Genomic DNA, 14,148 nt, shown 5'->3' with positions numbered 1-14,148 from the left:
AAGCCTTTTCACCTCTCTAAGCCTACTTCACGGGGTTGCAACGATAATTAAACTAGAGGTTTCATTTTTCCCACTCATGTAGTCTGTATACAGTTGTCCCCTCCAAATATCATCATTGAAATTTAATCCCACGTGGTGGAGGTGGGGCCTTGTGGGATGTATTTGGGTCATGGGGCCAGATCTCTCATGCATGGCTTGGTGACGTCCTCCTTGAGGTAAGAGTGAGCTCTCACTCTATCAGTTCCCAAAAGAGCTCATTGTTGAGAAGAGCCCAGCACCTATCCCCACTCCCTGCTTTCTGTCCCGCCATGTGACATTGCTCCCCTTCACCTTCCACCACGAGGGGAAATTTTTTGAGGCCCTCACTGGAATTAGATGCTAGTACCATGCTTCTTGTACAGACTGCAGAACCATGAACCAAACAAGCCTCTTTTCTGTATAAATTACTCAGCTTGTGGATTCATTTACAGCAACATAAGCAGACTAAGGCACCCACCCAGCACACAGAAGGCCTTCTGTAGGTGCTAGCAGATGACCTTACTATTAGCCTCCCTGAAGATTAACTATAATCCATGGCTCGAGTGGGGTGGACTAAGGCTGATGTGTGGCCAGCAGACCTTGTCTCCCTCACAGTGACAGCCCCCAGAGATTGACCCTTGATTAGTTTGGAGTGGGTCCAGGCATTGGTATTTATTCTCAAGATCTGCAGGTCAGTCCCACATTAGGCCAGGTTGAGACCCCCTGTGATAGAAAGTCTGGGATGGGATGGAGTTCATTTGGAGCTGTACCCTGGGGAAGGGGACATGTGAGCTGAGAAGGGGCAGCCTTTTCAGGTTCGTGGGGAGAAGCACACCAGGCAGAATGAATGGCCAGGGTAAGGGCACTGAGGCAGGTGGCCCCAGGACAGAGACTGGAAGACCTGGTGTCCCAGGGAGCAGCCCAATTCCTCTTGGCCTTCTGGCTCCTGCTTCTCCTCTGGGACTGGTGGGCCAAGGCTGTACCCATGGCTTGGCAAGCAGCCCCTTTCAGGACCTGGTAGTGTGGGGTCTGGAGAAGTGTTTGCTGTGTTCGTTTCTGGGCCCTGGGTTCAGGGCCAGGTGGGGGTGATCATGGGAGCCCGCCCACTGTCACACCACCTGGTGGCCATCTGCCTGAGAAAACCCTCTTCCCTATTGTGCTGCTGCCAGGGCCTATAAAGGAATGGGACTGGGGCTTCCTGGCTGCCATGGCGCTGCCAACTGTGCTCGGGGCCTTGGGCACAGGGCAGCCTCTGCTGCGGACTCTCTGAGATGCCAGAGCCTCAGGCCCTGTCTCCAGCAGCCGGAAGGCAGGGGCCCTGTCTGTCTGGTTCTGCTCACGTTCTGTCACAGAGGGGCCAGTGAGAGGTTTCTCAGAGGGTAGGGAGAGAGTGCGGCTTGGCATGGTACCCAGGTTTCTCCTAAACCAGAGCAACACAGGGTCGCCTTCTGAGAGTCAGCGCATGGAGTGGAAACTGCGGTGCTAATTCTCACTCACCTTATTGAGCACATTTTCCATTCCAGGCTGCATGCTAAGTGTTTTATATTCACGCTCGCAGAGAATGTTCACAACAACCCTATGAGGTCGGTACAATTGTTATTACACTCGTTTTCCCAGACAGGGCAGACAGACTTAGAAAGTGAGGTAATATGTCCAAGATCACCCAGTGCCAACTGTCTGAACACAGACACCCGCGTCCCAAGCGGGCACCGGAGCCTGCACGGTGTGCCACTTGGCCTGCCTCTCCCCCTGCTCGGCTTTGTAGGCAGCAGAGCGGGGTGCAAATTCTAGTGAGGCTGCTGTGTGCCTTGAGGAAATGGCTCTCTGAGCCCTATTTTCAGTCTATGAAATGGGAATAATTGTACCTAGCCTATGGGGAATCAACTAGTGATTAGAAATCACACAAATGTAAGGCACCTAGTGTGTAACGGCAGCGCCATCAGTAACAGAGATGGCAACGGTGATAATGATGACGGACACTGATGACCCGGACCTGAGGCAGGGCTGAATGTGCCTGATTAAAATACGTTTTCAGGTCTTTGGTTTATGCCAAATAGTGCAAGAGGTACGTTTGCATAGGGGGATGGTGGTAGGCAGAGAGACTGAGGGAAGGACCAGATAACCTTGAGAAGTTTAAGGCAGGGCCTCCCTCACCCCTGCCTGTGCCAGCCTCTCTGCTCTGGGGAACTTGCAAGTACTAGGACTCCTGACGGATGGGTAGGGGTGGAGGTGGCCACGTCTCCTCCTGTCTTTTATGCCAAGCACAGAAATCCAGAAAGCAGATCCTAGTGCTTGATGACATGGTAATTGGGCCTGGAGGTGGGATTTCTGTGACTTATATGTCCTTGAGAAATAATCACCATTGCCCATGCTTGGCTAATTAGCCTGATTCAATTCTCTTCAGCCTCATTTTGCTTAAACCCACCAGATTTATAATCTCCTAGGTCCTCACCACACTTTCCACTCCCCACCCCACCCACCTCATCTGTGTGTGTGTGTGTGTGTGTGTATGCGTGCACACACAGAGAACGTGACTGGGCCTTTAAAAGACACTGGGAACAGCTACCCTCACTAGAAACTTTCTGACATGGGGCCAGGAGAGCTCTTCTAAGACCTTGCAAAGTGTGGTTCTTGGACTAATGGTATTGCCACCCCTGGAAGTTGGTTAATATATGTGCTAAATATATATATATATTTTTTTTTTGATCTTCTGACTCAGAACCTGCATTTTAATCAGATCTTCAGGTGATTCTGGAGCATGTTAAAGTTAGAGAAGCACTGTTTTGAGATACTGAACATATGTGCATAAAACTAAATGGCTGAAAAAGAATCAGCCAATAGATAACATTTTATTTCCCCAGATCTTAAAATAGCAGCAAAATAATTGCCCTTTATGAAGTAACTACTGAATCCTGGCACTGAGGCAGGCAAAGTGCACACATAACCCTTTGTAGCCTTACAAAAGCTGTTCAGGTGAGTATGATTATTGTCATTTACAAGTGGGGAAGAGGAGGGTTGGTTCTGACTCATGAAGTGGGTAAGGGTATACTATACACTATCTTGCAAGAGATAGCTGGGTTCTGGTTTCAGCTCATGTATTTCCTAATGGGAGAGCATGGCTAACTTATTTGATCTTAGTTCTTTTAAGCGAAAGAGGATAGTAAAACTTATTTCATGGGCTGATTAAGAGTACACCATAAGATAATGCATTTGAACTGCTTCACAAAGGCCTGGCATGATAGGAGATTAACAGTGGCTGCTATCAAACATTAAACAGTGGCAGCAATGCTGTTTTGTAATATTGTGGTTTTCCAAGGTCACTCAGGCAGTTGATGGAAAAACTGAGATATCTGGAAACAGGCAGACAAACAGCTCAAATTTGAGCTTGGTTTTGTGGGTGTCTGGGGATTGTGGTGGCTCTGCTTGGGTGGGCTCTAACCTTGGTCAGGAGGGACAGACTCAGCACAGGCAGTGTGAGGTAGTGTGGCCCACAGCTAAAGGACCCCTCTCATTCAACCCCATTTTACAGTTGAGGAAACTGAGGTGAGGAGAAGAGTGGGAGCTGTCCAAGGCCATCCATCAGCTAGGCATAGGCTCCCAAGGGTCCTGCTTGGTGTTCTTTCTTCTGCCACACTCTGCTCTTTTCTACCTTGGAAATTGAGACAGATCCTAAATGGTTAGGGGTCCTCACCCTCAGTACCCACAATCACAGTGCTTGCCAATGGGCAGAGAAGGCAGTGGCCAAGAGTTCTGGAATCAGTTGGGTCCCAAAGCCTTTACCCACTGGGCTCAGTTTCTTCAACTGTAAAATGAGGGTTGGTTTAGAAATTGTATCCCAGGGCTTTGATGAGGAGTATGCAAAAAAAAAAAAATATGCACTGTGTACTGCATTTAGTGTACTGTCAGTACATAGTAGGCACTCAATAAATGCTGGCTTTTAATATTGTTGTTACAGTTATTATCATCAGCATCACCATCAGCACCACATACCCAAGACCTGCCTGGGCCCATCAGCTTCCTAAAGATCAAAGTCACCACTGAAGTTCTTCTGAAATTGACAAGATGGTCAGAATCCTGGGAGCAAAGTTTAACAAATGGCCCTATCCTTGCAGTTGCCCCAAAGATGCTGTCTTTGCTCTCACCATGAGGGCCAGGCTATGTTTCATAGTGTGGTCAAGCTTAGCTGGGAGAGGTCTAGATTTCAAACTCAGCTCTACTATTCTCAGATCCAGGCCAATTTTAAAGAGAGAGAAGTGAGATTCAGAATGTGAAATAGTTTACCTTGTCTTTAAAATAAGCATGGTACTAGCCACCTGATAAGGTGATTATAAAAATTAGAAGAGGCGGCCGGGTACAGTGGCTCATGCCTGTAATCCTAGCACTCTGGGAGGCCAAGGAGGGTGGATTGCTTGAGTTCAGGAGTTTGAAAGCATCCTGAGCAATGGCGAGATCCCGTCTCTACTAAAAGTAGGGAAACTAGCCCAGCATTGAGGTGCATGCCTGTAGTGCCAGCTGCTTGGGAGGCTGAGGCAAGAGAATCGCTTGAACCCTGGAGTTTGAGATTGTTGTCAGGTACGATGCCACAGCACTCTAGCCTGGAGCAAGAGAGTGGGAATTTGTCTCTTAAAAAAAAAAATAGAGGAAGGAATAAATTCCTAAGGTCCAAATGAGTAGCTGGCTCTTACTTGGTGATTATGAAGAGAATTGTACATCTATGGAATTGGGGATGTTATCAATTCAGATGTCCCACTTTCTAGGAGAATGAAGTTCCTCCACAGTTCATAGTGTCATAGACTGCTAATTGCTAATGAAACCAGCAACATACCATCTGCTACTGATGGCCTCATCTACACCCTGGTATGAGGGACCAGCACACAGGGGTGACAGTAAAAGGCAGCAGCATGCTAGCGTATTGGGAGCTTATTCAATGCCAGGTATTGTCCCAGGAGTGTTGCATACTCTATCATACACGTGATTCCCACAGCAAACCTGTGAACGGGACCTAAACATAGATGGGAAGGCTTAGGTGGTTACCGGCCTTGCCACACAGCTAGTGAATGACAGAGCTGGAGCCACTGCTGATCTGAAATAGCTCGAGTTTTCTCCACTGAATCCACACAAGGGACTTTCAGAGGATTCATACCTCCTAAGTATGCCTGCTCGTCATCTCTTCTCTTGCTAATAATAGTGTGTGTGTGTGGGGTACATGGGTCTGACTCTGTGATGAATTTGAGGCTTTGGGGGTGGCTGGATTCAAAGGGAACTCGCTTGTCCCAGGCCCATAGGTGGCACTCTGACACTATCTGCTAGAAGCACCACTACAATTAAGACACCAGGTAGCCTTGTTTCCCAGAGCAAGCCTGTCCCTACACATATACTATCCCACTGAGGACAGAGACCCAGACATGCCAATCTCACTCAGCCTGCACGAGGTGTGTGCACCGGGCAAGCTGCAGGCTGTAATGAAATTCTGGGCTTGCCAGTGCATTCAGGTGGGTGCCCCGGAAGGCTGGAGCCTCGCAGGGTCCACAGCTTTGCTGATCCCAGGGAAGCATAGTGAGAGCCTCAGCTATCCAGGAAACTCTCCAGGGGAAAGAGCTTGGGCTGTGAAATCATATGGCCCTAGTGGTTAATCACAACAGTACTGCTCACAAGCTTTGGACATTGAAGCCTCCCTAACAGTCGGAAGCCCAGTTTTCACATTGGTAAAATGGGAATTAATGAGACCTTCTTTATAGGCTTCCCACAGTGTTTAAAAAGAAAAGGTGAGTAAAATGCTGAGCAGAATGCTTGGCACATAACCTGTGCCCCGTATGTTTCAGGAGGGAGACACACCGTCTGTACTCCAGGGGAGAATATGCACATACTCTAGAGGTGTCAGAAGGGGGTGTCAGAAGGGGGGCAGGACGAAGTGCTCTGGATGGTTCTGGGTGAGAAGAGAGGAAGGACTGTCTTGGAATTAGCCTGAATTTCTGGGGAGGACAGAGGGGAGGCCATCTTCTCACTGGCTAACCCACAACAGTGCGGTGGGTTTGCCAGCCCCCAGGCTTTTCAATCCTCCGTCCCTGTATCTTCCACAAGCTGGAACCAGCACATTTGGGGCTGGCATTCTAAGGGCAAGGTTGTGGGGCAGTGGTCCTGGAAATCCCCTTAGAATTGAAGTCAGGATTGTGGGTTCAAGGGATGCCTCTGCTTGGAAGCAGTTTAACTCTCTCTCTCTGATACTTAATTTCCCCATGTTTCATAAGGGAAATACAAATGTTTCTTTTCCTCCTTATCTCAGGCATCATTGTTAAATTACCTGGGTTAATCTCTGATTGGTCTAACAGTGATGTGACCAGGCAGCACCTGCCAGTTCTGAGAACAGGAGTGTTACTGGAGAGGGCCATTTTGTGGTACCGTGGTCATCCAGGTTGCCCTTGGAGAAGGAAAGGTGGCACAGGGCACGGTGCCCCTCCTTGGGGCATGAAAGAAGGGGGTGGGGCCTCTTGCCATACCTTGTAGCTGTAGGGGCAGGTGCAACGGTACAGCTCCACAGGATCTGGGCTGCAGGTCCCGTTGTTCTTGCATGGGCCAGAAAGGCAGGCATTGCATTTGGCCACGATGTTGATGTCCACTGGCCCTGGGCAACAAAACCACAGAATACTGATAGCAGGTTCCAAATGCACTCACAATCACACCTCCCACCCTTCACTCCTCTGCCCTGGTTCCTTCCTCAGCCAGCTGCCAGCCCCTACCTATCTCCAGACCCAGATGGTAGCTTGCTCTCCCCAGCCAGCACATCTAGTCCAGCAAGAGTCCCATTAATCTAGCCATTGTCCAGTGAGGAAAAATCAGTGGGACATCATTCAGAAGTACTTCTGCAGTCAAATCAATTACTGTAATTAGCCTGATCCGATTTTGGTGCTAATCTGCAAACAATGCACCATAATTAGAAACCCCCTGTGTATCTTTTCATATTCCAGGAAGCTCTGAGTCCAGGCTCCATTTGGACCGCCCATTTCTCCAAGCACCCCTTCCATGGAATAGTGTATGCCGGGCTAAGGAGGGCATAAGGCTTGGTCCAAAGGCATACACAGAAGTCCTCCCTGCGACACCCTGCAGGTAAGAAATGAACAGAGGACACAGCAGAGATGCTGCTGATGGATGGCAAGCTGTGCTCAGGGACACTTGCATCCGTGACAGTTCAACTGCTTTCTTTAGCTGTGCGGGCTGGTGGGAGGTCATGGTTACCACACAGAGTTTTGCAAAGGGAGCTCTGTCCTGCTGCTGCACCCAGCTTTGACAATGACACCCAGACCAGAATAAACAGGCCTTACTTAACATCAGACCTGTAAATGATCCTGAGACAAACAGTCACCCACTCAGAGACGGGTTGAGATTAATTCTAGCAAGTGACCATTTGTGGGTTGGTGAACAGCATGACCTGATGGAGAGCCTATACCAGGGACTCAACTCTGGGTCCACATTAGAAGAGGGAGACAATCTGTCTCGGTCTGCGTGGGCACACGGCTTTCAGGGCTAAAACCAGCAAGGTCCAGACAAACCGGGATAAGTTAGTCATGTTATACCAGAGCCAGCTGTGGTGCATTCAACACCCCACACACCCAAGTTGACCCAAGTTGTACCCCAGGTCAATTTAATCAGAATCTAGAAGGTGGACCCAGGCATCAGTAACTTTTGAAGATCCTGAGGTGATTTCCAAAATATGCATCTAAGATTGCAATCCAAGCTATTCTAAGACTAGGTGGGCCTTTTTAGAATCAGATTAGATAACTTAGTAGCAGGAGAAGGAAAATTAAAATTAGCTTTAAACCAATGGAATGCTTTTCTGCTTGCAGCAGAACTCACATTTTAATCAAAATTAACATTAAGGCTCTAAGAGTCAAGCAACAGACATTAACAGAAAAACGTGTCACACCAATGAAAAGTACTATATTTTGCTGTGTATAATGCACATTTTTTGGCCCAAACTTTTGAGGGATAAAAGAAGAATCTCATTATACATGTGTAGTATGGCTCAGGAGAGGGAGCCCAGTGGGCCTCCTGGGGCCTCAGGGCCCTCCTGTCAGGGCCTGCCTGGTGCATGGGGTTCCAGTCTGGGAAGATCTGGGATCCAGTGGGAGCAGGACAGAGCAGCCTCTGCCGACCACAGGCTGACCACTTTGATCAGGGGTTGGTAGTAGGGCTGGCACCGTGAGCTGTGCCCGTGCCATGTGAGGCCTGAGGCCACTCAGCCTGGCTGTGCAGAGGGGACTGGAGCCCTGCACAGGCTCCAGGAATCTACCCATACCTATGGGCTGAGTGGCCTCGGAAGCTTCCTCCCTGCCACCACATGTGGTGTGGCCATCTCAGCTCTGGGAGAGAGGGAAACACCAGCCTTTGCAGAACTGGTGGCTGCATGAGGGCAGTGCAATCTACACATTTACCAGGAGAGTGTTAACCCTCCCTAGATGTGTCTCTCCTGGTTGAGATCTGGCTACTTCTTCACGTGGTGTTTTACTGAAAGACTGGGCCAAAAATGTGGGTGAACATTGTACATGGAAGCACATTATACACAGTAAAATACAGTAAATGTTTAACAACATAATTAAGGACAAAATAAAAGAAGATTTATTTAATCTATTGAATTAGCGATGATTACAAAACAAGATAAAACAATGACAGAGTCTAATGAAAAAGGTGCTTAAAAGGTGCCATTGGGAATCTAAGTTGGTTATAACCCTTTTTTGGAAATCAATTTGGCAATATGTGTGAAGACCTTAACAATTTCCCTGAATCTTATCTAAGGACATGATTTCAAATAGAGAAAAATCTTTATGCATCAATGGTAAGAATAAAAAGGAAATATTCTAAAGATTCAAAAGCAGAAACTGATTAAATCAGTTGTGGAATATTATAGCCTGTGGTTAAGATTGTGCATTGTGGAATCAGAAAGGCCTTGAATCTTTCCAACAGTGTAAAGAAGTCATTTAACCTGATTAAGGCCCAGTTTTCTCACTTTTAAAGATGAAGGTAATATTACAATCTATTCTCCATCGGTATTACAGAGTAAAAGAAAGTAACACATGAATAAATGTTACAAGCGCTTACCATCATTCCTGTCACGTAAGAACGCAGAGTATTGGTATAATAATGATGCAGTTAATAAAAATCACAGGTACAAAAAGTTTTTTGCAGCAAAATGGGAAAATGCTTATGCTCTGATAATGTTGGGTGAAAAATGTAGCTTAAAGATTTTCGTACCCATGGGAAGCTGTGCATAGACAGGAGGCAGTGAGGAGGTGTGTAGGGATGCTGGCAGAGGGACTGGTGGGAGAGGGACACCTGGACTCTTAGATGTGGGTCCACATCGCTCTCAGCATCACAGTCTCTTTGTGCGACCCTTGGAAGAGACAGGATGATGGTTTTAAAAGCCATATTTGCTGAGATGCTTGACTCTGAGAGACTGTTGAAGACAGAGCAGATCCCACAAGGGGCAGAGAAAGGTCGGGGGGGGGGCAGCACCTACCTTTGCACTGAAATCGGTGGGTGGGGGTGGTGAGCAGGAGCCTGTCAGCCATGGGCTCAGGGCTACTGCAGCGGGCAATGCCCGGCTCCTTGTACCCCGCCTTCACCCACTCCGACAGCCACCGCAGACTGCAGTCACAGTGGAGGGGGTTAGTTCCCAGAGCCCTAGGAGGCAGAACAGAAGTCAGTGCCCCCGCCCAGCTTGACTCCTAGGCTCACATTTCCAGACTTTGGCCAGGCTGGGGGGTCTCACATGGGGCTCAGAGGAGTCGTCTCCAGTGGGGAAAGGTCCATGTCTCCCGAGTACATGTCCAATCTTGCAGATGCATCAACTCTCACCAAGCCCCTCCCACTGCACAGGCTTGGCTCTCACCTACCCTGGTAAAAGTCAATCCTTAACCCCATCCCACCCCTCCTGTGGGGCTTCCTAGACTTCCGGCCGTCTGATTGTCTAGCTCTTGTGCCCAATTGAAGTGTCTATGGGAGACGTACTCTGCAGAGAAGGCAGGCTCTGGTACCCAGCAGCCTAGGAGGCAGCTTCAAAGCACTCAGCTTGAAACTGCAGGGGAGGAAGGGCAAGTCCAGTGCAGACATCTCCAAACTGATGTCTAGAAGGAAAATACTAGAACCTCTGTTTTCTTTTCTTTTTTCTTTTTTTTTGAGACAGAGCCTCAAGCTGTCCCCCTGGGTAGAGTGCCGTGGCATCACAGCTCACAGCAACCTCCAACTCCTGAGCTCAAGCGAGTCTCCTGCCTCTGCCTCCCAAGTAGCTGGGATCACAGGCGCCCTCCACAATGTCTGGCTATTTTTTGGTTGTAGCCCTCATTGTTGTTTGGCGGGCCCAAGCTGGATTCAAACCTGCCACCTTAGGTGTATGTGGCTGGCGCCTTAGCCACTTGAGCCACAGGTGCCGAGCCAGAACCACTGTTTTCAAATACATATATACGTGTATGTACATCCTTTAACATTTCTATTTTTGTATGTATTATAATATAGATAACTATCAGTATTATAGTGTATACACACAATACAAAAGTGATTAAATACATGTATAGAAGGATACAAAATCAAAAATGTTCACTGATTCAGGTATATAATTTTAAAAATGTAGAGAACCCTGATCTAGAAAAGAGGTCTCGCTTAGGAATTAGGCAACCTGGGTTCGAGTCCAATGTCTCACTGACTTGATAGTGACTTTCAACTGGTCACCTCAGATGTATGGACTTTGGTTTCCCCTGTGTAAAATAAGAAGGGAATATTCAGTGCGGACAGCAGTGTGGCTAAGGATATGTGCTTTTTCATCATGAATAATAAGGGGATAAAAATGCCTTCTTGCTGTAAGGAATGAGAGAATTTGTCTGAAGTGTTTAGCACACAGTGTTTTCTGTTGATTCTTATTAAATATTTACATTGTTTACACAACTGAGGGTGCCTCTGAAGGCCAAGGAGGCAGAGACCATGATGTGCAGAGGGTGGAGCGCTGTAGGAAGGTATACTGCACGCACACAGAACGTACTAGAAGGTTAGCAGCCATGACACGGTCGCTGACGCTACCCTCATTTTCTGTTCTGAAAGCACATTGGAGAGAAATACGGCTACTTACAGATGGGAAAGAGACGTCAGGTCGTTGAAGGAGCCTTCAGGAACGCTGGAAATGTCGTTGCCATGGAGGGTTCTGAAGCAGAAGGCGGCGGTCAGAAGGGCAGCACCCAGCGAGCGAACTCACCCCACGTTCTCAGCCTCCCTGCTGAGCCCAGCGACCCTTCACTGCACTCAGAGCCCCACCAGACAGCAGCCGGGGCCGCCCCCTTCACTGTGGGTACATACATGTTTCTATGCCTAGTTCAGCAGCGGGGTGGGGGGGAGAGTAGTGATTTTTCAACCAGTGTACTTTAAAAATTTACAAAGATCACTAATTAAATTATTTAACTTATTTATTAATTTATTATATATTTTTGGAGACAGACTCTAACCCAGGCCCTGGGTAGAGTGCCCTGGCATCACAACTCACAGCAACCTCCCACTCTTGGGCTTAAGTGATTCTTTTGCCTCAGCCTCCCAAGTAGCTGGGACTACAGGCACCTGCCACAATGCCTGGCTATCTTTTTGTTGTTGTTGTTGTTATTGCAGTTGTCATTGTTGTTTAGCTGCCCCAGGCTAGGTATGAACCCACTACCCTAGGTGTATATGGCTGGTACTGTAACCACTGTGCTAAGGTGCCAAGCCAACTAAATTATTTTTGAAAGAAGTTCAAAGCACAGTAAGTGTATTCTTTTTTCACTCTATTTTTTGGATCAACATAATTTAAGTGTGCCATAGAAGTTTAACTAGAGGTTCAAGGGTGCCATGAGATAAAAAAGGTTAAGAAACACTGGAGTAGAGGGTTTGGGGAAGAAGAATATGAACTTTTAAACCTTATAGGCCTGGGGTGGAACCAGAAGTCAATCCCTTTTAGCTGTGGATCGCTGGATAAGTTACATACACTTTTCTAGGCTTCTATTTTTGCGTCTGAAAAGTGGTGAGGCATATCTACGCAGTGGGACCATTGGGGTTTCAGAGGGGATATGAAGAACTGGCCTGTGTGCATTTCAACCTTGACTTTGCCATTTCTGAGTTACCCTCTCTGTGCCTCAGTTTCTATTGTAAAATGGGAGTAAAATAAAAAAGTTTGCCACAGAAGGTTGTGGATATATTAAATTCACGCCGAGAGAGCTGGCATTTTCTAAGTGCTAAGTGATTAATCGTTACAAATATCTGTGAAAGGGTCTGAAGGATATCTAGTATAGATCAAGGAATTCAGTAAACTGACTCCCTTCACTAAGAGACTTTAGTGCATTTGGGGACGGGGGTGGTACTCAGCTCCTGAGGAGATTTCCTGGGGCCAGACCCTCATCTTTAAGGGTCACGGGTTGGCATCAGCCACACACCTGCAGAGTCTGGCACCTGCGTGCATCTGACTGCATCTTCCAACAGTGTGTCCAAGGGGCCAGGCAACCCGCGTGGTATTAGTCATGTCTCTCTACACCTCATGGTACAGGCAGTGAGGAGCTCTTCTTACTTGCAAAGTGGTGCTGTACACTAAGCTTTCAATACCTGCCTGGAGGGTAGGTCCATGAAAAAATCGAATGAACACTGCTCTGTGCTCAAGTCACAACAAGAGCAAATCCACAATTCATGGATTACATCCTCCATTAAAGGATTAATCGACTACATAAAAAAATCCCCAAATGGATGATTTGCTTTGGGTCTGGCCTGAGAAATGCAAGGTGAGTGAAATTCATAGAAGCTCAAAGGCTTCTTTAGTGACTGATGGGCACCGTCGCCTGTGCTGCTGATAAAGTGCTCTTAAGGGTAAGGACTAGTGACTTTATTGCAGGCAGAGAGCCCTAGGAAAGCAAAGAGATGATTAGTGTTGACAATGTGAGTGTAAACAGAATAATAACTAATAAATTTGCTGTTTTTATCCTATCAGCTGAAGTTAGCCTATCCTTGGTTCCAGCTAAAATACAGACGTGAACTTCACTTAATAATAGGACAGTGGCTCTCATACGGAGTGAGCTTTAGAAGCTAGTAACTTGCAAATTCCTGAGTCCCTTGAATCAGAGATTCTGATTCAGTGGGTCTGGGGTGGGCCTGGGACTCTGCGTGTCTAACAAGCTCCCAGGTGCTGCTGAGACGCTTTCTCTTGTGACCCGGGGCAAGGACCTCATTTCCTTCCCCCTCCTGGTTGTCTTCTGTCATCATCCTCATCACCATTAGTTCTTTCTCCTCCCCCCTCACAGTTCTGTGGTGAAATTCTCAGGGTGAAAGTCATCCTCAATTCTTAGGCAGCTGGGACAGCAGGATGACGGTAAACTGTCCTTCTAAATGTCCTGGGTGAGAAGGAGCAAGTTATGCTTCCAAACACTTCTATCAGCATCATTTCCTCTCTACTTCATGACGTTACTTATGAATCACACCAGCCCCTGCCTGCTACTGACTTGGACTTCAAGGCTACTTGCTGTTTTGCAAATGCATCAGCACCACTGTTAATCATTTCCCAATGAATCCGCAGCCCCTCGAGAGGCACAAAGCCCTAATTTAACAACACCAAATGATCCAAAGGCAGTTTTGGCACTGTAATACCGCAAGTCACATTCCCGTTTATTGAGAGTGAGGCCACTGAGATTTTCCTAATCTGTAGAGCAGGCATTCTCAAACTACGGCCTGTGGGCCACATGTGGCCTGCCTAGGACATTTATCCCGCCTGCCGGATGTTTTTGCTGCTGCTGCCTGTCCTGCTTAGCAGCAGACTCATCCCGGGGCCCATAGTCCAGCTCTCCAATTGTCTGAGGGGCAGTGAACTGGCCCCCTGTTAAAAAAGTTTGTGGAGCCCTGCTGTAGAGTAACAGGGCTGTAACTTACTAGGGTAACTAAAGAAATCGCCTACATGGAAGGTTCTCACTCTTGGTTAGGCCCTTACGGAAGGACTCTTTTTTTTTTTTTTTTTTTTTGAGACAGAGCCTCAAGCTGTCCCCCTGGGTAGAGTGCCGTGGCATCACAGCTCACAGCAACCTCCAACTCCTGGGCTCAAGCGAGTCTCCTGCCTCCACCTCCCAAGTAACTGGGAGCACAGGTGCC

General features: G+C 47.7%; 1 protein-coding gene across 2 annotated transcripts in view; it reads right to left on the bottom strand.

Moving 5' to 3' along the window:
- Positions 1-14,148, bottom strand: part of SLIT3 (slit guidance ligand 3) — a 620,424-nt gene that overhangs the window by 38,770 nt on the left and 567,506 nt on the right. Inside the window, exons 24-26 of one of the 2 annotated variants that reach the window (XM_003781960.2) lie at positions 11,132-11,203; positions 9,530-9,693; positions 6,516-6,640 (exon numbers count right to left, since the gene is read on the bottom strand). In XM_003781960.2, the coding sequence (XP_003782008.1) occupies positions 6,516-6,640; positions 9,530-9,693; positions 11,132-11,203 (361 nt within the window). Of the gene's footprint in view, positions 1-6,515; positions 6,664-9,525; positions 9,694-11,131; positions 11,204-14,148 lie in introns of both variants that reach the window. The other variant, XM_012807261.2, reaches the window with a different exon arrangement.

The sequence above is a fragment of the Otolemur garnettii genome, unplaced genomic scaffold, assembly GCF_000181295.1.
Source record: "Otolemur garnettii isolate 467f Iridium unplaced genomic scaffold, OtoGar3 scaffold00003, whole genome shotgun sequence".
NCBI lineage: Eukaryota > Metazoa > Chordata > Mammalia > Primates > Galagidae > Otolemur > Otolemur garnettii.
This window is presented reverse-complemented; position numbering and strand designations above follow the sequence as displayed.